Source organism: Aulonocara sp. 'chitande type north' Nkhata Bay, linkage group LG14, assembly GCF_057382095.1.
Source record: "Aulonocara sp. 'chitande type north' Nkhata Bay isolate Kocher_YH1m ecotype deep benthic linkage group LG14, A_spYH_male_GT1.1, whole genome shotgun sequence".
In the NCBI taxonomy this organism is placed as follows: domain Eukaryota; kingdom Metazoa; phylum Chordata; class Actinopteri; order Cichliformes; family Cichlidae; genus Aulonocara; species Aulonocara sp. 'chitande type north' Nkhata Bay.
The window spans coordinates 39,428,523-39,452,278 of record NC_141357.1 but is presented as its reverse complement, the minus strand read 5'-3'; the positions used below and the strand labels follow the sequence as shown (position 1 = coordinate 39,452,278).

Genomic DNA, 23,756 nt, shown 5'->3' with positions numbered 1-23,756 from the left:
ACGGTGAGGGCACAAGCTAAAGAACTGCTTAGTGACAGCTGCAGAGTGGATGCTGTGAATAAGAACACACACAGAGTCAAAAAGGAGAGTGCTGCCGCTGAAATGAAACTGCAATTGAAATCACCAGCAAACAGGGACAGAAGAGAAAAGACTTGTGGTCGCTGCGGAATGCAACATCCTCCTAAAAAATGTCCAGCATATGGGAAAAGATGCAATACATGTAACAAAAATAACCATTATGCTAGGTGCTGCAAAGCTCAAACCCTGAAACAAAGTGCAGTCCATACTGTGGATGAAGAAGACACAGAGGAACTCTATGTAGCTGCAGTGACAGACAATAAGACAGGTGAAAAGGACTGGATAATGACACTCAAAGTGAATGACACACTCGTGAAAGTCAAGCTGGATACTGGAGCTCAAGTGAATGTCATATCAGAAGCAGAGTTCAAGAAAATCAGACCTAGACCTAAAATGCATGCAACGAAGGTGAAAGTGAGTGGATACTCAGGTGCAGAAATACCTGTGAAAGGAAAATGCATGGTTAAAGTGACACACAAAGACAAGGAGCACACGCTAACATTCATTGTGGTGCCGAAGACTGTGCAGCCTATACTAGGGTTACATGCCTGTGAGAGTCTGAACCTAGTGAAAAGAGTGCTCGTTGTGGAAACTGATGATGACATGGACTATAATGAGTTGATGAAGGAATATGGTGACCTATTTCAGGGACTTGGTTGCCTTGCTGGAGAACACACAATCAGAGTCGATGAAAGTGTAACACCAGTCATTCATCCATGCCGCAAAGTACCATTTGCTCTACAAAAGCCACTGAAAGCCGAGTTGGACAGGATGGAAAACCTGGAAGTGATTGAAAAGATCGATGAGCCAACGGAGTGGGTGAGTTCTCTTGTTATTGTGGAGAAAAAGACTGGAAAGCTCAGAGTTTGCATGGATCCTAGAGATCTGAATAGAGCAATAAAGAGAGAACATTTCAAACTACCTACAAGAGAAGAGATAATGTCACAGTTTGCAAAAGCGAAGTACTTTAGCAAGCTAGACGCTTCATCAGGATTTTGGCAACTGAAGCTGGACGAAGCAAGTTCAAAACTGTGCACGTTCAACAGCCCATTTGGCAGGTACAGATTCCGGCGACTGCCGTTTGGCATTGCTTCAGCACCTGAGGTGTATCACAAGACAATACACATGATCTATGAACACCTGGAAGGAGTCGACACGTCAATGGATGACATCATTGTGTGGGGTAGCACAAAAGCTGAACATGACATGAGACTGAGAAATGTTCTTGAAGCAACCAGAAAAGCCAATCTGAAGCTGAACAAAGAGAAATGTCAGCTTGGGGCGAAGGAACTGACATTCGTTGGAGATATCCTGAGCAGTGAAGGCATCAGACCAGATCCTCAAAAGGTGTCTGCAATTGAAAACATGCCGAGGCCGCAATGCAAGAAAGATGTGCAGAGATTTAATGGCATGATAAACTACATGGGAAAATTCATACCCAATCTCTCAGAAAAAATGGCGCCACTGAGACAGCTAACTGAAAAGAGAATCGAATGGGAGTGGAATCATGAATATGAGAAAGCATGGCGTGACTTGAAAGATCTGCTTACAAAGGAACCAGTTCTGAAGTTTTATGATCCAATGAGACCTATTAAGATCTCATCAGATGCATCACAGAGTGGGCTTGGAGCTGTTCTTCTGCAGAAGTATGATGAGTGGCAGCCTGTTGCATATGCATCACGATCCATGACAGACGCAGAGACAAGATATGCACAGATTGAAAAAGAACTGCTCAGCATAACGTACGCCTGTGAGAGATTTCACCAGTTTGTGTCTGGGCAGGCCATCAGTGTTCAAACTGACCACAAGCCACTGATAGCATTGTTCCAAAAACCACTAAATGACTGTCCACTGAGAATCCAAAAAATGATGATCCGGCTGCAACGTTACACGCTTAACGTGATGTACACACCTGGCAAGCTGATGTACACAGCTGACACATTATCCCGAGCTGTTGATCCGAATGAGCCAGCGAACACCAAGATGGATGATGCAAGAGCATATGTGAGCATGGTCGCAAGTGCACTTCCTGTCGCAGAAGGGAAGATGGAGCTCATCAGAACGGAGACAAGCAAAGATGGAACGTTACAAGCACTGCGCAAAACCATCATAGATGGATGGCCCAGCTGTAAGCAAAACTGCTCACCTGTTATTCATGAGTACTGGAACTGCAGAGCAGAACTGTCTGTAGTGGATGATGTGGTGTTCAAGGGAAGTAAAATTGTCATCCCAAAGAGCCTGCGAGGAGAGATGCTCAAAAAGATACACGCAGGGCATCTAGGCATGGAAAAATGTAAAAGGAGAGCACGTGAGGTGATGTACTGGCCACGGATTAATCAGGATGTGACAAATGAAGTGTCAAACTGTTCAACATGTCTGACATATCAAGCAAGCAATCCTGCCGAGCCACTAAAGCCGCACCCAGTGCCAGACCGACCATATCAGAAAGTGGGGGCTGACCTCTTTGTGTCTGGAGGAAAGGACTATATTGCAGTCACAGACTACTACTCTTTGTATCCGGAAGTATGTAGACTGCAAACAACAACAGCAGAGGCTGTAATCACCTCTATGAAAGCTGTATTTGCACGACACGGTGTGCCAAGTGAAGTGTTCACAGACAATGGACCACAATTCTCCAATATTAGGTTTGGACAGTTTGCCAAGGAATGGGACTTTGTTCACACAACATCAAGCCCGCACTACCCACAATCTAATGGACTAGTGGAAAAGTCCGTCCAAACAGTGAAGAGGCTGATGAGTAAGGCGAGAGACAGTGGTGCTGACTTCTACCAAAGCCTGCTAGTATACCGCACAACACCACTTGAGTGTGGTATGTCACCAGCACAGCTTCTTATGGGACGACGCCTGAGATCAAACCTGCCCATTCAGGATAATCTGCTTAAAACAAAAGAGGGAAACAGCGTGAAGAAGTTTAAGGAGCAACAAAAAGCAAAGCAGAAGTTCTATTATGACAGAGGAACAAAAAACCTACCTGAACTGCATGCTGGGGATCAAGTGAGATTCAAAGACAAAACCAACACATGGGCACAGAAAGCAACTGTTCTAAGGAAAGATCAACCACGATCATACATCATTCAGAGAGAAGATGGAGCTATGCTGAGAAGAAATCGCCGAGATCTTCTTAAGGGACCAGTAGTAGTGGAGCAGAGGTTGGAGGCTGCTGAACAACTCCAACACACACATGAGACACTATCACCTGAAACACCTATGCATACACAAGAACAAACACTGAGAAGATCTGTAAGACAAGTAAAGCCACCTATGAGACTGATTGAACAGATGTAATGTGTTGACATGTTGTTTGGAAGATGATGTCATAGTATCTATGCAAGTTTCACTATGTTTGGTTACTAGTGTTGAATGGACCATAATTGTTGAAAACTAGTTGTGTTGTTAACGTTACTTTGATAAAGCCTGGTTTAACAAGTAAAAAACAAATAGAGACTGTTTATGTTTGTGAAAGTAGGTATGTTATTTTATTGTTGAAAAAAAAGGAAGATGTAATGATAACAGCAAATCCTTATTTGCCTAGTATCATGTTTTATGTTGTTAATACTCCTAGACTGCAGGGGGAGCTAGAGAGCAGAGGGAGTTACCTCTGAGTAGACTGTGATGGCGAAGCTTTGTTTACATGTGAACCACAGTTCGATAAAATACCTTCTCTTCAAGTAATGGTGTCATTCTTAAGAACCCATAACAACATAAAGAAACAAGACAATGATCAACAGACGTGTCTGCGTCTCATTATTTCAGCTGTTTAATCGTTTGGAGTTGAGCGCACCAGGTTGTCTTTTCTCCTTTTTCTCCAATTTCTTTCTTGTGCCTATAATCTCTAACCCATGATCTATAATCTATAATCTGTAATGACAGGGCTCCAGTCCTGCAGGTTTTAGATGTGTCCTTGATCCCACACAGCTGATTTCCTCCTGATTGGAAACCTGAGCCTGCTGGGCCTGAACACCTCCCTCTGCAGCTGGATCCTGGACTTTCTGACGGAGAGGCCTCAGACAGTCTGGCTCGGTAGCAGCACCTCCAACACCACCAAACTGAGCCCTGGAGCCCCTCAGGGCTGTGCGCCCACTGCTGTTCACTCTGCTGACCCACGACTGTGCAGCGATGCACAGTTTGAACCACATCATCAAATTCGCCTGTGGCGGGGGCGTGGCCCCGGGCGCAGCTGCCGGGGAGGAGTGGAGCAGAAGGCTCAACAGGGCGGCGCTGCGAGGCCGGTAAGAACAGCTGATGGTGTTTATGTACTGATGATGGTCTCCCTCCGCTGTGTTTATAGGGAGACGGGGAGGAGCAGCGAGGGGAGATCAGCTGGGCTCGTGAGCTGTCAGGCTGTGCGACTGAGTCAGCTGTCAAAACAAACCAATAAATGTGGAAATTGGCAGTACATACCTGCGTGTGCGTGTATTTGTGCCTGGTGTATTCCACATCGCCGATGACGCGACTGTGGTGGATCTCATCAGCAAGAGAGTTCACTGCCCACTGAACATCATGGATCCTCTGTGGAGGTCGTCAAGAGCTCCAGATTCCTTGGTGTCCACCTGGTCCCTCAACACCAGCTCCATAACTAAGAAGACCCAGCAGCGTTTCTACTTCCTATGGAAGCTGAGGAAAGCCCATCTCCCTCCATCCATTCTCACCACCATCTACAGAGAGACTATCGAGAGCATCCTGAGCAGCTGCATCACTGTCTGGATGGTAACGGCACCGTATCGGATCACAATGCTCTACAACTGTTAGTGAGAGCAGCTGAGAGGATCATTGGAGCCTCTCTTCCCTCCATCAGACACCTGTCACACCTGCTGCATCGGCAAAGCCACCAGCATCGTGGGGGACCCCACACACCCCTCACACACTCTCTTCAACCCCCTGAGCTACAGGCGACCGTAGTGCATCTGTAACCGGAAGGTCACCAGTTCGATCCCCGGGCTCTCCGTCCTGGTCGTTGTGTCCTTGGGCAAGACACTTTACCTACCGCCTACTGGTGTTGGCCAGAGGGGCCGATGGTGCGATATGGCAGCCTCGCTTCTGTCAGTCTGCCCCAGGGCAGCTGTGGCTACAACTGTAGCTGCTCCACCAGTGTGTGGATGTGAGAGTGAATGAACAGTGGCATTGTAAAGCTCTACATAAATGCAATCCATTATTATCATTCTTCACCCTGCTGCCTTCTGGAAAGGTACCAGAGGCCTCACTGCCAGACTGTGGACCAGCCTCTTGGTTTGAAGGACAATAAACCCGATGCACAGTCCAGGCCCGGCGCTGTAATCATCAGGATTGGGTAACGACCTCATTACCTTTGAATTAGCACGGTACTACCGACAACACATGATGGTGGCCTTAACCAAAAACAGTGAAGACTTTGAGTGTTTGACCATCTGCAGTACAAACGACTGAGAGAATCAGGATTGGACGTCTGTGATCTCCCAGCGTTAAAAACAGACACGTCAGTGAACTGTGATCACGCCTGATCAAACACAGAGTACACCTGGAAACAATCAGCTAACTTTTAACACGTCTGTCGCTAACGTAAAGGAAGTTTCCGTCACCGATGATGGCGGTGACTCTTTTAGCGAGACATCAGAGGCTTCGGTAACCGTTTGGTCGGATAACGCTGACACCATCACACAGCGACCAAAGCAGCTAAAGTTAATTAAAGGTTTCAGAAGTTCAGATTTATTTCATAAGGGAGAATTCTGAGGTGCTGTTCAGCATGAACGATGGTCAGCCTGCTGATCGTGTGAGCCATTAAGGCTCGCATGGATTGAGGAGAACTGAGGGTTGAAGTTTCTGGGAAGGAATCTCATCTACAGGTGGTTGAAAGCTGATGTCGTAGGCCTCCACCTCTGTGATAGTCCTTCACCGTGGACGTGGACGGCCTCTCCACGCCTCGCAGACCCTCAGAACGTGAAGTTCCTCAGAGAGTGTCCGTCCTCCGTCAGGTGGAGCGGTGTCGCTGAGTCTGAGCAGTCAGAGCAGTCCTCACGCTGAACGCATGACGCTGTGCCGTGCTGGCTCACGATTAACGGGTCAGTAACTACAGTCCAAGAAGCGCAGACAGATCTTGTGGTAGGAGATCAAACTGGTTAATGTGGAAGCATCTGCAGAATCTCCTCCCACAGCGATAAAATGACGTCTGAACTATGAAGCCGTTTAGCATGGAGACTTTCCCTTCACTGACTCGCTGTCCATCGCCATCATCAGCTAATGACAGAAAGGACTAGCTGTGAAAACAAGTCCCTACTTTCTCTGCACAGACACACAAATGAAGAACTCTGGATATTTTCTTTATTTGATCTTTGATGAAGGACAGATATGTGGAGACAAATCAAGCAGAGTTACACACAACATATATTAGTGTTAGACCGAGCCAGAGGCTCTTATCCTCCTCTTCCTCCTCTACTCCTTCTTCTGAGGGAATGAGGCGATGAGGAGCCAGTACAGAGAGTAACAGGTTCCTGCGGACAGAACACAAACCAACACTTTACTTCTCACCGTGGCACGCTCGCATCTTTCAGCCCTTCTTCATCTGCACCTCCTCTTTAAACTTTATTACCTTCACACTCTTCACCTTCCTCAGCCAGAGCATTTGACCCACCTGCTCTCATATCAGCTACAACCGTCTTACTATCTTTTAGTATCCTTGTTGGTGATCGTGTGCTGTGATGTGACCCTGAATGCTGTCTGATGCTCATGTTGCACCCTGCTAACACTCACAGACGAAACATCCGTAAAGGTCTGAGCTGTTTCCACACATGCTTTGTTTCTGTCACTAATGCGAGCTTTGTCCTCCTGCACCACAGAAATGCACCTGCTGCAGCGTTCCTCACCTGCGATGGTTAGCGTCATGGTTGCCCGGTAGAGCAGAACATCGCCGGTTCCTCCTTTGATGTGGACCGGCAGCCCGTTGTCCTCCTGTAAGTGCAGGAAACACACGTGCTCGGGTTACACGTATGAAACACCTGAGGCCGGCTGGACGGGTGACGATCGTTCTTACCTGGAAGATTTTCTGGGATTCGGGGACCTTGTTCTTCAGCTGTCTGGCTGAGCTGCTGAAGGCTCGGCTGGCCAGACGTGGAAGTTTCTGGAAACACAGAAAAGCAGCAGAGTGAAGGAAAGATCGCCCGCCTGTCAGGCTGCTGTACTGTGCATGTACAGCAGCCGTCTCATTGGTCCAGTTCATTTAACTGTGAAGCCCAGCGGACAGCTGGCAGCGTCAGCCACCTGTGTCACCGTCCACCTGTCAGTCAAAGAGGCCACGCCCCTAATTTAATCCTTAATGAAGTCAAGGTGGTTATAAAACGCTATAAAAAGTTGTTACCAAGGGGGGCGTTATCCATGGAGGTTTTGTATCACCTGCTTTAAATTTTTAATAACACCTGAGTCCTGAACCTGGAGGCGGGGCTCAGGGCCTAACCCTAACCCTGAGGCCTCTGGCTGACCTGACAGAGCCGTGAAGCACCTGTCTGTGCTTCCTGTGGTCCAGGAAGGAGCCACCTGGAAGCCACTTAGCACAAAGCTGCTGTGCAAGAACAGAGAAAATGAAAGCAAAGCTTTACATGGCAAAGCCAAACCCTGTTTTCTTAATACGTTCTTAAAAATCATTGATTATCCTGGATTTTTCTGTGAGGACTGAAACTGTGCTGAAAATATTCCCACACAAACAGTTATTTTATTCACTGTGAAAGTCGGGGTGTCTCCAGGGTTTTTAAATCCAGAATATTTGGCCTGAAATAAATCCAGCACACATGTGACCCCCTGTCCTCACACAGAGGGACTCCAAGACAAGCAGCTCCACGCTCATTGCTTCACTCAATTTCATTAAAATCCTAATCAAGCAAAAGTCCAGACAGACCTCATCCCGTGTAAAAGTCACGTCCTCAGCTTTTGGGCTCATTTCAGAATCGCTCTGTTTCCCAGGCCGTGAGCACCAGCTGCATCTGAGACAAGCTGGCCACTTATATGACGTGAAGAAACATAATGCAGTTTATTTTGTGTTAGGGAGGATTAGGTTTTGTATACTTTATTACTCCCCTGTAGGGAAATTACTCTCTGCATTTAACGCATGCACTCAGCGAAGCGACAGGCGGACGGTGCCTTGCTCACGGGTACTTTAGGGTAGCCGTTCGGTAGATTTGAACCCCCAAGCCTCTGATCATGGGGGCAAAGGCTCTACCTGCTGAGCTATCTCCTCCCACCAAGGAGGGCAATGTTAAAATAAGTTCTTTAAAGGATTTAATATGAAGGCAAAACTAAACATGCTGTGTTAGTGACACACGTGTCTGCATGTGTGCACAGAGAGGACCCGTGTGTTCATTTGGCAGTTCAATGAAAGGCTTCAGTTAGTTAAGAGAGAGAGAGGGAAAATAGTCTTCTTATACAATATTTGAAATTCAAAAACAAAACAAACACTACATTTTAGGAAATAACTGAGTGTTTTCTTGTTTATATGTTTGTTTTGTAATAACTGAACATTAAAGTTTCTCACTAAAATGTCTCCTTACAGCTTTTGTTTGTCTGGAATTAAAAACGCTCGATCATCCAGGCCAGTAAATCCCAGAAGGTTGATTCTGTTCATCTGGACATTTCAGAAATGTTTCATCATCATCAGGTGACGTCTTCAGTCTCAGCTGACTGCGGGTTATAAACAGGACAATGTCTGAAACCAGCAGCACAGGATGAGCTGAATGAGGCTCGTTTCTGCGTCTGACTGCAGGTGTTGGCAGGTCGTTCACGCCTCGTTTGTTTTTATATCTTAAATCTGACATTTGAAAGCGATCGCTTCCTTGTTCCTCACGCAGAGACAGACGCGGCCCTCACGGTCGCTCGTCCATCAGCAGCAGCCAGACCCAGTTTGTCTGGGGTCAGGTTAATGGTCTGACGTGGCTAAAACACGCGGCCTCTCGTCCTCGTGTCGCTTGAACGCGTCTTTCAGCTTTAACAACTTTAAAGAAGAAGAAGAAGAAGTTGTCTTTTTGTGTTTCTTGGTGTGTGAGAGGGTGGGGGGGATTTTATTTTGAAAACAACTTCCTGTCTGTCATTTCGTCTGACTGTGCAGCAGCAGCGGTGTCTCTTTAAGAACGCTGCATGACTTTTTAATCGCCCACTAAGGTCACCTCGGGTAGCTGAGGGGCGTGACTGACAGCGCTGAGAGCCAATCACAGAGCCTGGAACTGATGCTTAGACCTATCCAGAGTCAGAGGCAGTGTGTGTGTGTGTGTGTGTGTATGTGTGTGTGTGTGTGTGTGTGTGTGTGTGTGTGTATGTGTGTGTATGTGTGTGTGTGTGTGCGTGTGTGTGTGTGTGTGTGTATGTGTGTGCGTGTTTGTGTGCGTGTGTGTGTGTCTGTGTCTGTTTGTGTGTCTGTGTGTGTGTGTGTGTGTGTGTGTGTGTGTGCGTGTGTCTGTTTGTGTGTCTGTCTGTGTGTGTGTGTGCGTGGGTATGTGTGTGTGTGTGTGTCTGTTTGTGTGTCTGTCTGTGTGTGTGTGTGTGTGTGTTTCTGTGCGTGTGTTTGTGTGTGTCTGTTTGTGTGTCTGTCTGTGTGTGTGTGTGTGTGTGTGTGTTTCTGTGCGTGTGTTTGTGTGTGTCTGTTTGTGTGTCTGTCTGTGTGTGTGTGTTTGTGTGCGTGTGTGTGCGTGCGTGTGTGTTTGATGAGAGAAAAAAATGTGTGTGCAGTCCTAACACAACATGCAAGAACATCCAGAGGTTCAGAGGTTAAAGGTCAGATACAGCTCATACAGGAGTGGTTAATGTAACTTGAGAGTGAGGTAGTTTTACGCCTCACAGGTAAAGGTGAAGACACGACGGCTTCAGGAACATGGCCGCTCTCCTGAACACGTCCGCAGGGTTAAACTGAGGAAACTTGGATCTTTAAGGGCGATCGTGGCCCAAGAGGTGGGAGTTCACCTTGTACTTGGAAGGTTGCCGGTTCGAGCCCCGGCTCGGACAGCCTTGGTCGTTGTGTCCTTGGGCGAAACCTTGTGTAAAGCGCTACACAAATACAGGCCATTTACCATTTTAAGCTCGAATTAGTTTGTGTTAACGAGCTGCGTCCTACAGAAGCTGACCTCTGCTGAGTCTCATCCTCCAACACAAACGTGCTCAGCTGGATGTCTGAGCGGTTGTTCCTACTTCTACACCTGCGTGACGTAGATGGACGAAGCCGCTCGCTCGGCATCTGACGGTGATGTTGGCGTCGCTGGGACCCGAGCGTACTCGCATATGTGGAAAGTGAAATCTCTGCTTTACAGTTTTCCCGCTTATTTCTTTTTTCGATAAATTAGACGGATGAAGCTCCACGTGAAGAGGAAGATGAATGACAGTGAAACCCTGAGCAGGTCAGCGGCGCCCTGCTGGATGTCGGGGGACGAACACGGGAAAAGATTTCACGAAGACTGCAGTGATTTCACCGAGAGCCGACTTTGTTTGGCTAACCTGAGACTCTGATCAGTGCAGCGGGAGAGTGTTTCAGGCTGAGGATGTTTATCCTGCACTGAGTCCAGCTCACTGAAACCAGCTGCTGTGACATTTAGCATCTGTCATCCATGAGGGAGAGTGTCCCTAACCGACCAATCAGCACGCAGTATCGGCTTCGCTGTGAGAAAATCTGAAGGACGTTTGTGCGGTTTTCTTTCAGGTCATCGATGTGCATCATAGATAAAATGGTTTTATCTGGAAGCAGCGCCTTCATTAATTTTAATAATAATAATATTACTGGAATAGTGACAGTTTCTTTCTTTCTGTGTAAACAGTGCTCCAAGGACTCGACTCCTTTCTTGAAGAAGTTATTTTATCCTTTTCACTCCCTCCCTGTGATTCATTGCAGTTTTTGGAAGAAAAGGATTTTGACAGGAAGTGGACGTGCCAGCGGATCAGCTCCAGCAGGATGTTCAGAAAGAAACTGTGTCAGAATATCTGTGGCTGTGATTGGTCCTCGTGGCTTGGAGTGACCCGTCCAGCGTCTCCTTGACTGCTTGGACTCTGCTACAGCAGCTTTGCATGATTCAGAGTTCAAAATAATCCTTCTTTGTCTCACTTTGGATCTCAGCAGCTGCTCAGTCTGAAACAAGCTGTTTTAGCCCCGCCCCTTCTAAGGCCATCATGAGATATCGAAGCTCAACAGCAGGTCTCTTCTGATAGAAACGCTGCTGACTGTCCTGTGAATGTGACCCACTGTGGACCCACTGTATGTAAAGAACTGGTTTCCATAACATCCCTCTGGTGACGTATGGTTGGCGGTTCAGGTCTTTATCAGGAACAAAGCCCCCCTTCACATTTTCCTAAACTCGATCTGTGCTGGGCCAACTGCAGGTCCCGGGCCTTATGTTGGACACCCCTGCTTTGTGCCAGCTGTCTGCTGACGGTCACGCGGCCACATTAAGAGCGTCGTGCAGGTGTTTGGCTCACAGAGGTCACTGCTGCGTAAACTGGTGACCTTCGATCTGATCCTCAGAGCTCTCACCAGCACTTCTCACGAGCCTTTAAAATCATGTCACATGTTGTGTACACACACACACACACACACACACACACACACACACACACACACACACACACACAGGTGCTATAACACCAAACAATGCAACAGCTCTAGCCCCTGTGTTAGTGCGGTGGACAGAATATTAGGAACGTTTGAAGCAAACAGCCTCTCTCTCTCTCTGCTGTGTGTGCGTCATTGTGGACGTGCTGCTGCACTGTGTGACTAACAGGTGAGCAACAGGTGTGTGCGAGAGAAACGAGGTGGAAACAGCTGCAGCCCGTCAACAGATCCTCTATCGTTAAAAACTGATAATGCAGACGGAGTAAACCTGAGCTGCTGATCCAAAGGTCAGGCCTGATCGCGGCGCCCTGCGCGCTGTCTGCCCTTCAGCTCGTCTAACTCACATTAGATATGCCGAAGCTTCACACACACGCACACACACGCACACACGCACACACACAGAAGTGTGAGAAAAAGAAGAAAAAGAAGAGCTGTAGTTACCACGAGGTGATTCATGTCGAGCTGTGCTGCCTCTCTTCAACCTCACAAGGACATGCGCACACACACAGAGTCTCAGTGTTTCTGACACGCTGCCAAACTACGATCTGCTGCAGAGGCCAAACTGTCTGCGCTCGGCAGGAAGTAAACACGACACTGCAGCTTTGCATTGTGCAAAAGTCTTGAGCCACCCAAGCAGTCGGGCTTTGGCGTAATGCTTAAGTGCTCTTGAGCAACATTTCTCCCACTTTGTGGAACTCTGTTTTTCTCTCATGAATCATTCAAACATTAAAGGCTTCAAGGGATGAAGCAGTGTGTCTGTGCGTCACAGCTTCCTTTACGCTCTTTTTTCTGTCAGTAACAAAGAACATTGTTTTAGTTGAAACACAAAAAAGGAAGTGGAGGAGAAAAGAGGAAGTGTCAGACCTACAAAATAAACTATCTACAGCATCTGAAAGTCATGCTCTTATGGTCCAGATGTCAAGAGGAATCTATTAACGTGTCCCTTAAGACAAAAACGTTCAGACGTGAACTCACATACAAGGTCTTAAATAATCAGGCCCCATCTTATCTTAATGACCTTGTAGTACCATATCACCCTATTAGAGCGCTTCGCTCTCGCTCTGCAGGCCTACTTGTTGTTCCTAGAGTATTTAAAAGTAGAATGGGAGGCAGAGCCTTCAGTTTTCAGGCCCCTCTTCTGTGGAACCAGCTTCCAGTTTGGATTCAGGAGACAGACACTATCTCTACTTTCAAGATTAGGCTTCAAACTTTCCTTTTTGCTAAAGCATATAGTTAGGGCTGGACCAGGTGACCCTGAATCCTCCCTTAGTTATGCTGCAATAGACGTAGGCTGCCGGGGATTCCCATGATGCACTGGGTGTTTCTTCTTCACTCACTATGTGTTAACAGACCTCTCTGCATTTAATCATTACTTATTATTATCTCTGTCTCTCTTCCACAGCATGTCTTTATCCTGTCTTCCTTCTCTCACCCCAACCAATCACAGCTGATGGCCCCGCCCCTCCCTGAGCCTGGTTCTGCCGGAGGTTTCTTCCTGTTAAAAGGGAGTTTTTCCTTCCCAGGTGATCATCTGGCTGCTGGGTTTCTCTGTATGTATTATTGTAGGGTCTATCTTCCAATATAAAGCACTTTGAGGTGACTGTTGTAATTTGGCGCCGTGTAAATAAAACTAAATTGAATTACCAGGACAAACAGAGGGAACGACTCTGGGCTAAAAGGCACTCAGTAAGAAGAGTCTGATGAGGCCGAGCACACAGAAGGGAGCCTTCCTCTCAGGCCGCCGTGCCGAGTCCTGCAGCCGGCTCGGCTGACCTGCTTCCATCACTCATGGGATCTCATGGCAGAGGGATCTGTACTTCTACTTAATTACAGATACTTGTGTTAAAAATACTCCAGTATAACCTGAAGTACTCATTCAACTTCTTTACTCAAGTAGAGGTGAAAAAGTACCGAGTGTGAAATGTACTCAGAGTAAGGAAGTAAGAAGCAGCACCACGTTGCTAGCACCTATTTTAATGCACAGCTAAATATAATATGAGTGCATGAGAATACAAATGATCCTTAATCTAAATTCTGATTGTCATGAATGTACTCGAGTACATTAGAAGAGAATAGAAACATCTGTGTTGCATGATGGAGGGTGACCTGGCCTCCACAGCTAAACAGAAACATGAGGCGAGTCGAGGGTTACAGTGAGAGGCAGCAGGAACATGAAGACCTGCTGAGTGAAAGCAGAAGTCCTCGGAGGCTGTACAGCCACCCAGGGTTTAAACTGCTCCACCTCTGTCAGGTGGAGGGAAGTGAAGCACAGCCTGTGCTTCCCCTGAGCACTCAGAGCTTGTTTAATCTCAGAAACACTGAGCTGAGTTTCACTTCTTGCTTTTTGAGAAATATCTGAGTGAAACTGTCAGAGCTGCTCAGTGCAGCAGCTGCAGCCGCCCAGCTCCACCTCAGAGCCTCCATCACCACACACAGGTAAGGAGACAGCGCCGTGATGTTTGGTAAAGTGCTGCAGGAGGGAGAGCGATCGCCTCCGGTCTGGTCTGATCCTGAAGTCTTGTGTTTTCTTCAGCAGCTTTGCAAACTTAAGCCGTGCTGCAAACCTCCCAAACAGCCTCACTAATCACACTGCTGTGAACTTTAACCTTTCACCTGCTAACTCACAGTCTGAGAAGGAGCTTGTGGTTTTGATGCTTTGACTTCGAGGTGAGTTTCCTGCTTGTGAATAATCTCTCGCTGCAGAAACGGTTCCCAGACTGATGGAGCAACAGTCTCGCCTCCTTAAGCTGCCAAATCCTCTGCTTTTGCCGCTCACACGGATGATGATCAGCACCACCTGATTCCAGTGGAAGCAGCGGTGTAGGGCGTAGTTGGTCTCAGGAGAGTAATTGGAAAATACATTTCTACTTCATCTCTGTTTTGTGTTGCAGTCTGGAGGAGATGCACCGCTCACTGCTGCCCCTGCTGGTCAGCCTGAGTCCTGCTATTCTGTTCCTGTTGCCTGGCATCATTGTGACACAGGAAGGACTCTGGGAGGACTACAAATATGGCCACGGTGACCTGGACAACCACAATTTCTGCACCTGGAAGTGCCTCATGTTCACGCTGCAATGGCCGGGCACGTTTTGTCAGGTGAGCATTGGGCTGTGCATCAGGAAATGGTGGTGTTCCCCTTCACAGTAAAAGCTGCGACTTCTGAAACATCTGCAGCGGTCAAATTTAAGAAGAGCTAAAGACATAAATACACACACTGAAAATATCCTTTAAACAATGACGTGTTTGTGTCCTTTAAGAAGGGAAACCAGGAAGAGGCAAAGTAAAAGAAATGAGGCTGAAAAGGAAACGAGCCATAAGAGAGTAGGAATGGAGAGGGTAGGGAAAAAGAAGGCAGGAAGGTGGCGAGTTCTTCTTCTGTGGTGTCTAACATGCTGTCTGTCCCTCAGTCTCTGAACAACGTGAGTCTCTGCAGGATTCCTCCAACCGTCAACAACTGGACCATCCACGGCCTTTGGTAACCCCACCCTGCTGCAGCAGCTGAGATTACTCCCAGTGTTCAGACTGATCAGTGTTATTGATCCTGGGTTGTCCTGTTGATTTCATTGGCTGTTTGCGTTTGTGCCTGCAGGCCCCTCCACGCTAAGAACCGCTGCGACTGCTGGCCGATGTTCCCCTCTGACGTCCAGGTGAGTCCTGGTTATGCAGCACTGTGCAAAGGTCTTCAGGAAGCCCTCATTTCTTTCCAAACAAACGTGGAAATAACTTAAATGGGAAAACATGCACAGAGGCCGACAGTGATCACTGACTGTTTTTAGGGCCTGGTTCAGATTAAACGGAACAAGATACAAAGCATTAAAACATGTGAAAAACCCAGAGGCAGGATTCATCACTTAGAGACCGGATAGACTCTGCCTCTATAAATGCAAATGCATCAGGAGGCTCCTGTTGCAGTGATCATCAAACACTGACGTTCTTGTTTTTCAGGAGCTGAAGGCGGAGCTGACTGAACTCTGGCCGTCATTTGTGAGATTCAAGTCCAACTTCCACTTCTGGTACTCACCTTCATCGACACACAATGTCCAGCAGGGGGCGACGCCTCTAACATCTCATTATATGACAGTCTATCAGAAATACGAGCCTACTTTTAACTCAATCTATGACCTCTGCAAACACATCCATTGTCAGTTTGAGCTTTTAGTTGTTAGTCTCAAGACTTCAGGAAGGAAAGGAAACAATCATTCATGTGAGGAAATAAGATGAGAAATGAAAGCAGGCAGTTCAAGGAAAAGAGGAGGTCACAAACAAAAAGACCTGAACTCTTTCATGGCATGCATTTTTAATTTCTCTTTGTGAAATGTTTTCAATATTGTGATCGATCCAATCATGGGCAGGACCTGCAACGGCCGCTGTGGAGTCCAGTATGCTGATGACCAATCTGCAACCGACTTGCTGTTAGCAGATGACAGCGCCATCTTTGCGGAAAATGATGCAGAGGCTACACATATTCTACACGACATCACCCAATTTGCTCAACCACATGGTCTCAACACCAAAGTCCTTACTACTGCCGGGTCGCCAGCCACCGTGCATCTCAAAGGTGTGCAAATCGAACAAGTGCGGGAATTCAAATACCTCGGCTCTCTGGTCCAAGAAAAGAAAGTGGCATCAAGAGCGGAAATAGATTCAAGAATTGGTTAAACGGCGGCGGCTTTCGCCTCCCTCCGATGGTGCGTCTGGAAGAAGACAAACGTCACCCTCACCACCAAAATCCGCCTGTACCGTACACTGGTGTTGCCCATTCTTCTCTATGGGTCGGAGACCTGGGTCATCCTCAAACACGACCTCTTCCAGATGCGCTGTTTGAGTCAGATTCTCCGAGCGTCCGTGATCGTCTCAGCAACAGCGTGATACGTAGTCAACGTCACCAGCAGCCGTCAGTGGAAGAGCTGATTAGGAAGCGACGTCTGCAATGGTTTGGCCACATGTGCCGCATGAGCAACCGTCGCCTGTCATATCGCCTTTTGATGCAGCAGACTCTCCGCCGTCTGGAGAGTCAAGCGTGATGCGCCCAAGAAGACGTCATCAAGCAAATTGAAGATGACCTTAAACAACGACGTCTAACCCTCGAGCAAGCAAAGGTGAAAGCAAGAGACCACAAGGCCTGGAAGGCACCCACAGCGACGTAGTGGCTTTGTGGACAACCTCCCCGCCGAGCACCAGCGAGGGACAAAAGAAGAAGAAAGAATGTAAAAACAAACATGACTTTGTTTCTGGGAAAATGAGATCCACTTCGCTTTAAATTTCGATAGAACAGCGGCAGTATAACGTCCCCGTAAGTGGACATCAGGCCCATGCAAAATTTAGTATTTTGGTCTAGACAACCCAAAATGTGATGTCCACATATGTGGACGCCAGGTCCTAGGAGGTTAAGGAAGGAAACAAGGGGGGTGGCAAGGAAAGGTTTGTTAAAGGCAGGAAAAATGTTCCTAGAGAGAGAGTGAGAGTGAAGGAAGTAAAGAGTAAGTGTGAGGAAGGAAATTAGGGGAGAACCAAAGAAATAAAGGAAGGAATTAGGGTTATAGAAAAGGAAGAAAAATTATGGTGTACAAAGGTTAGAGGAGGAAATGAGGAAATAAGGGGACAAGAGAGAGGAAAAGAAAGGAAGGATAAAGAAGGAAAGGAAGCAAATGACATCTTGAGGAAATGAAGGTACAGGGAGGTGAGTAAAAGGGTTTAGGAAATGAGGGGAAGCAGAACGTGACCCTGTAAACTCACTCGGGTTGTGATTCTCTTCCTAAAGCGTGTTTCTGTGCGTCAGGAGGGACGAGTGGAGGAAACACGGAGCGAGCGCGGCGTGCGTGGAAGGAATGAACTCTCCGCTCAGATACTTCCAGGTCTGCGTCAAACTGCGAGCACGGTTCGACATCCACAGGTGAGTTCAGCTCTTCTTCAAACTGAGACCCCGAGGTCGATCCTCACGTTCCCATCTGTGCGCCGTGGAAACGCCAGTTACGCCACACAGCTGCTCAGGTGAGCTCTGAAACGAACAGTGATGTTTTATTTGTGTCTGCAGCCTGCTGGAGGACGCCGGCATCACTCCGTCCTGTGAGCGACCCTACAAGGTAACAGTCGACAAATCCAACTCTGACCTGGGGAAGGGTTTTTCAAGCCTCTCATGAGCCAAACTCAACTTCCGACTTTTTCTAAAAGGTTAAAAAACCGGAACCTTTTATTAACTCTGCTGATCATTTGTCAGAAACACCTTAAAGCTGTTCTCGGGTCTTACAGCTCCTGTTCCACGGTTAGAGGTTCAGATTAAACCAAAGTTTCTGATAATGAGCTCATCAGTTAAAGCTCAGGCTGCAGACTGTGTCACCCACCTGCTGTCCAAATATGCTGCTTACGAGGAGCAGCCAATCAGAATAACAGCTGACTTTAAGGGGGAGGAGCCGACATATCTCGTTTCATATGAAGTGAAGCCCAGTATGAGCTAAAGTAGGATTATTCTGAACACAGAATCATGCAAAGCCATCAATAAAACCACAGAACTGGAAATTAGCAGGTCGGCTTTGAAATATTATCCATGTGTTATTTAAACTAGAAGTCTAAAATTATCACGTGGAGGCTCATCATGGTGATCGTTTTAAGCCAGCTCACCTCCTGCAACCACTTTTCCGAGAATACGTGCTTCTTTTGCAGTTCGGGCTCCTCCTGACATTTCTTTGGAGGTGGAGGAACACCAGAGTAATTGCTAAAAGGAGCTTCTTCACCATTTGTTCTAAACAAATGTCTGTCCTCCTCCAGAAAATCTTATGTACGCAAACGCACATTGCAACTTCATCGTGTTGGGTCTTTTATTTTGACAGCGAATGCGCACCTGCGAACCACTTATGTGCACCCCTGATTATATCAATGAGATGTCCCCACAAGGATATAAATACGTGTGTGTGTGTGTGTGTGTGTGTGTGTGTGTGTGTGTGTGTGTGTGTGTGTGTGTGTGTGTGTGTGTGTGTGTTTTTAGGTGGAGGAGGTGCAAAGCGTCCTGGCTCCACACGTGGGGGACAAACTGGAGATCCAGTGCATCACGGATGAGCAGGTCCGATGGCGCCGGTTTCTTCCTTCAGAGTAAATGTGCTGCACTGTCTCCGCTTCAGCTTCTCATGTTAGCACGTTTCTTCTTCTTTGCTGTTGACTGAAACATTCAAACACTCCTGGTCCGATATTTTCCAGTTTCTGCAGCACAAACTAACAGTCCAGGTCTCGCGGTTGATCTGATATCCTCGTGTTGGTGTTGTTCCCAGATCATCATACTAAATGTTGTTCCAGGATCAACATTGCAAGTGACCAATCAGAATGTTGTGACGTCATACTTTTGCGACTTCGGGAAAAACCGGCGTAAAACAAAAAACTGTACTTAAGCTGCATGAAACCGCCTCTGTCCGCCGATCAACGGACCCTGACCCTAACCCTAACCCTAACCGTAACCCTTTAATAAACAGTAAGCAGAATTGATATTGTCCTTGCAACATTGGAATTTCATAAATGCACGAATGGCTTGGCGCGCAGAAGAATAACGTCACAACAATGTGATTGGTCACTTGCAATGTTGAACCTGGAACAACATTTTCATGATGGTCTGGGAACAACACCAACACGAGGATATCAGCTCATCCCAGGTCTCGCATCCTAACTAGTGATGGTAAATTTGATTCTTTTTACTGAATCGAGTTTTAATGAGTCACTCACCAAAGTGAATCGGGTTTTTTGAGTCATTTGATTCACTGAGTCAGTCGACCAGAGAGTGCAAAAAATGTACATTTTCACTCAAACTTAATTTGTTTCTCTTTTCATGTAAATCCTACTGCTAAGATGAATGATTCTATTTTATAGAGCAAAAAAGAGCAAAAACATTTCTAAAATTAAGCAATTTTCTATCAAAATTGCTTAATAAACATTTATTTATTTTTATTTTATTTTAATATATTTTTATTTTATTAGTATTTTCCTTAAATGTGTTAAATATATATTTTCTCATCTAAATGTCCACTGAGCTGTGAGCCAGGGGGCGGGGGTGAGTGAGTGATTCGTTCGCTCCATGATTCAGCACAGGAGGGAGGGGGTGAGTAGCTCAAATGTGCTGTTAGCATGTTAGCAGAGCGATGCTACTGTGAACCGAGGAGCTATTTTCTTGATGTGAGCTTCTACTCAGGATTTTGTCTTCCAGTTCAGAGCAGAAATTTTTTTGTTACGATACTGGATGTTGTGTTTTTCTCCAAAATTTTAATTATAAGCAAGATACATTGCTGCTAACAGCAACAGGGATGAGTCAGTGAGTCAGTTGGGCTTGTGAATCATGATTCATGAGTCAGTAAAGTGATTCTCGAGTATTGAACGATTCGTTCATGATTCGCACATCACTAATCCTAGCACCCTGACAGCACTAACACTGATCAGAGCTTTGATCAATTCAGTCTGTGTGGAATTAAAATCACCAATGACTCCGACAGACCGCAGATTTAAAGCAGAGCTTGAACAACAGATTTGTGGTGATTTACGAGCAAAGACTGGATTATAAAATTAATGAACAGCAGTAAAACCAAAGCAGTACCACAAACACTTGTGAGCTATGATCATAAAGACCTCGAGGAAACAAAGCAAACACAGTGATTCTGTTTATCAGCCTTTATTGCTGCTGCGGCTGCAAACTCCTGACATGGATCACAGCAGACGTGTCTGTGACAGTCATCCAGGTCATCGTCGTCTAAGGAACTTGGAAAGAAACACGTCTGGACTTCTTCAAGGTTCTTCAGTTCTAAAACCAAACGGTGCAGAGTCCCAGGAAAGCCCTAGTGGTGGCTGACCCTCTATTGATCATCTGCCTCATACATGAGCTCCAAACACGGCCCAGAGGTCCAGTTCAGGGACTCCAGTTAGCTGCAGCTAGCAGCTACAGCTGCCTTAATAATGCAAACTTTAAGCCTTAATACAATTTAAACAGGTGAATTATAGAAAGCTCCTCCCCCTGTGCAGGTGGATTTATTTTCACCTGATTAGAGAAAACGTTTGATGCAGACAGGCCGGTTGGGCAGCTGTGCTTTTATGCTAAGCTATGCTGAGCACATTGTGGCTCCATCTCTGGCTCCTGAGAGGTTCCCATCATTTCTCCTGAACATGTCGTTCTGCTGCTGAACTTCACTTCACTTTAGCTAGCACTGTTTTCTTCTGTGGTCACATGATGACATCAAAAAGCTCCAAACACAAAGAGGCTCTGTGGTCGATCTGAGCGTGGGAGAAGAATTCACTCTGTAAGCTCTCCCCGGTGTTAGATGGTTACCAACAATCACAACTCTCACAAACACAGCTACCACCAATCAGACGGCTCGTGAGGTTGGTCGCGTCCTCAGAGTTCCTCCAGCCGCTGACCGCGGAGTTCTCTTAGTTTGCGCTCTGGCTGACACCACAAGGCCTCCATCCATTAAAGTTTGAGTGAAACTGGTCAGATCTGGATCATGCTGCTCAGTTCAGATCTTTCCTTCCAACAAATATCATTTGCAGCCTGCCCTCCACCAAGGAGAGCTTGTGTTTTATACACAGTGTGCAGCCAGGATCACAGCTGAGATGGTGCCAGTTATTTTGAAAGCCTTTCATATTTCATACAGTCACCTCATAAAGGACTCATGCAGGCTGGAGAAACTGATCAGGAAGGCTAGCTCTGTGGTCGGCATGAAGCTGGACACTCTGGTGACAGTGGCAGAGAAAAGGACATTAAAGAAACTGATGGACATTATGAACAATGCTGGGCATCCTCTGCACACGGCCATAAACAACCAGAAGAGTCTGTTCAGTGACAGGTTGCTTCTCCCCAAGACAAGAACTAACAGACTTAAAAACTCCTTTGTCCCACACGCCATCAGACTGTTTAACTCCTCCCTGGAGGGGAGAGGGAGGGGAGACAGGAGGACAAAGGAGGGGGGAACAACTAAGCTGTAGTGCCTCTGCACCTCACTGTACAATACCTTGTGCAATACTTTTTGTAAATAGTCAACAGTGCAATAGACTCAATACTTGAAATGTGCAATTCACTTGTATTTTTATTTTTATTCCTATTTATTCTATTTATCCCCTTCGTATATTTTATTTATATTGTCTCTGTATTTATATATATATATATATATATATATATAATATTCTGTAACTCTGTAACTTCTGTCGGTGCTGTGCTTTTTTGGAAATCGAATTTCCCAGAGGAACCCACCCGAGGGATTAATAAAGTTCTATCTAATCTAATCTAATCTAATCTAAACACGTTAGACCCAATCACATGTTCAAGCAGGAGTGTTTACAGATGCAGAACAGACAAATAATTTATTGCGTTCTTGACTGCACGACTGTCTTTGCTGGAATTTCGAGTTTAGAGTCGCTGCTGTGTTTGATGTAAGATTTCACCGCATCTGGTTTTCTCTATGTGAGACTGCAGGAGTTTCTGAAGAACTTTGGGGAAATCAGAGCCACTTAGACCAAAATCTGAAAGATGAGGGCATAAAGCATGTGATGTCACCCATTTGATTTGCATTTTAAAGCCTCAGTGTTAATGCTTTCACAGTCACTGAAACACTAACAGTCTTTCAGATAATCGTGGAAAATGGTCATTTTACAGATTTTGGTCGGTAAACCAGCCAGAAGCTGATGTAACTTTTATTACATTTACAGTCCAATCAGCAAACGTCCAGCGCTAACGCTGGGCCGAGTGTCTGCTGTGCATAAAACAGTTTACTGCGGACTCTGATTAAAACAAAACCTTCATCCAACTTTGGGGCCTGTTTCAGTCCGTTCTTATTAACGAGCTGGGCGAGAAACCCCTTTACCCTGATGACACACGTTGTTTACACTCATGTCCACTCTTTGGCTCACTGTTAGCTCCTGCACTGCACCTTTGCTAATTGCAAACTGCTTTCATGCTTCTCAAATGCTCGCTTCAGCATTTTTCCATCTGCTGCTCGTCCTGTGCTGCAGTCAGGAGCTGAAATGTGGAGATTACTGTTGTTGTTTCAGGACAAACTGCCATGTTTGACAAAATGCCTTGTTGAAACACACCGATCATCAGTCTCCATTACAGCATATACTATTATATATTGTACATATATTATTAGTTTCAGATGTAGCCATTCTTGTATTTTGCTTGTTTACATTATTGTATTTTGCACAACTCTGTTGCTTGTGAAGCTCGCACACAAGAATTTCACTCATGTGCTGTACCAATGTACCTGCACATGTGATGTGACAATAAAAGTGATTTGATTTGCACGAGGCTGTAACCACCGATAACCACCAATAACCACCAATAACCTGGCATCTGTCCGTACAAACGTGTCCAACTCTTCCACTTCTTCTTTCATCTCTGTGTTTGAGCTGAAAGAAATCATTGTACCTGAAACTGATTTTGCAGTATGACAAATGTAATCTGCACATTTCCACATTAATCTCCAAATTTTTAATTTGTTCTCAAAATGATGAATATGTTCTTAACGTGGCCCATCGTAGTTTCTTTTAGAAAACTCAGGACCAGCTGCGTCGACGTCGGTCACATGTTTTTTTCAAGCGCGATGCTTCTGTGTGTGAACTTCATGACTTCACGTCCCAAAATGTGTAATTTCATGTTGTCTTTTTGCAATGCGAGCCGCTGCCTCGATCCACAGAGACGAGTGTAACTTTGAGTGCTGAGGTGAGGAGCAGCTGTCAGTAGCTCAGTGTGCCGTCTCTCCTCTAGGACAGAGAGCTGTGGTTTCAGCTGAAGATCCGCCTGAATCGGAACCTCACCGTAGGCTGCGATCTTTGCACCGATGCTGAAGACGCCGACTCACGGCCGGTACCCTCCCCAGGGCACCCCTGTCCTGACCAGGTGCCCTTCTACTATTTCCCCATAAACCACGAGCGGCCACAGCGGCCCTGCGGCTAACGCCACCGCCATCACAGGTGGAGCCTGAGTAGCAGCAGGTTTACCCCAGATACTGCAAGTGTCTGAAGAGCTTAAATGTGAAAAATAAAAACCATCAATAAAGTGATTTTTACAGATTCTCTTGTCATTTCTTTAGTGCTGGTCACTTCCTGTCAATCATGTCATCCAGAAAACAGCAGAAACATGTCTGCTGGGATT

The 23,756-nt window shown here is 46.3% G+C and overlaps 2 protein-coding genes across 2 annotated transcripts; one reads left to right on the top strand and one right to left on the bottom strand.

Moving 5' to 3' along the window:
* Nucleotides 1-6,376: 6,376 nt before the first annotated feature.
* Nucleotides 6,377-12,233, bottom strand: cox7a1 (cytochrome c oxidase subunit 7A1). The gene is made up of 4 exons (XM_086262552.1): nucleotides 12,086-12,233; nucleotides 7,103-7,189; nucleotides 6,936-7,020; nucleotides 6,377-6,563 (listed from the first exon to the last, which is right to left on the bottom strand). The coding sequence occupies exons 1-4, from the start codon at nucleotides 12,098-12,100 to the stop codon at nucleotides 6,505-6,507; spliced, it is 246 nt and encodes an 81-aa protein (XP_086118678.1). The 5' UTR covers nucleotides 12,101-12,233; the 3' UTR covers nucleotides 6,377-6,504.
* Nucleotides 12,234-13,392: 1,159 nt separating this feature from the next.
* On the top strand, nucleotides 13,393-23,651 carry rnaset2l (ribonuclease T2, like). Its single transcript, XM_086262550.1, has 9 exons — nucleotides 13,393-14,080; nucleotides 14,536-14,737; nucleotides 15,049-15,116; nucleotides 15,231-15,288; nucleotides 15,587-15,654; nucleotides 17,421-17,534; nucleotides 17,676-17,724; nucleotides 18,624-18,698; nucleotides 23,370-23,651. Exons 2-9 carry the CDS (start codon nucleotides 14,546-14,548, stop codon nucleotides 23,556-23,558), a joined length of 813 nt encoding a protein of 270 aa, XP_086118676.1. The 5' UTR covers nucleotides 13,393-14,080; nucleotides 14,536-14,545; the 3' UTR covers nucleotides 23,559-23,651.
* Nucleotides 23,652-23,756: the final 105 nt, after the last annotated feature.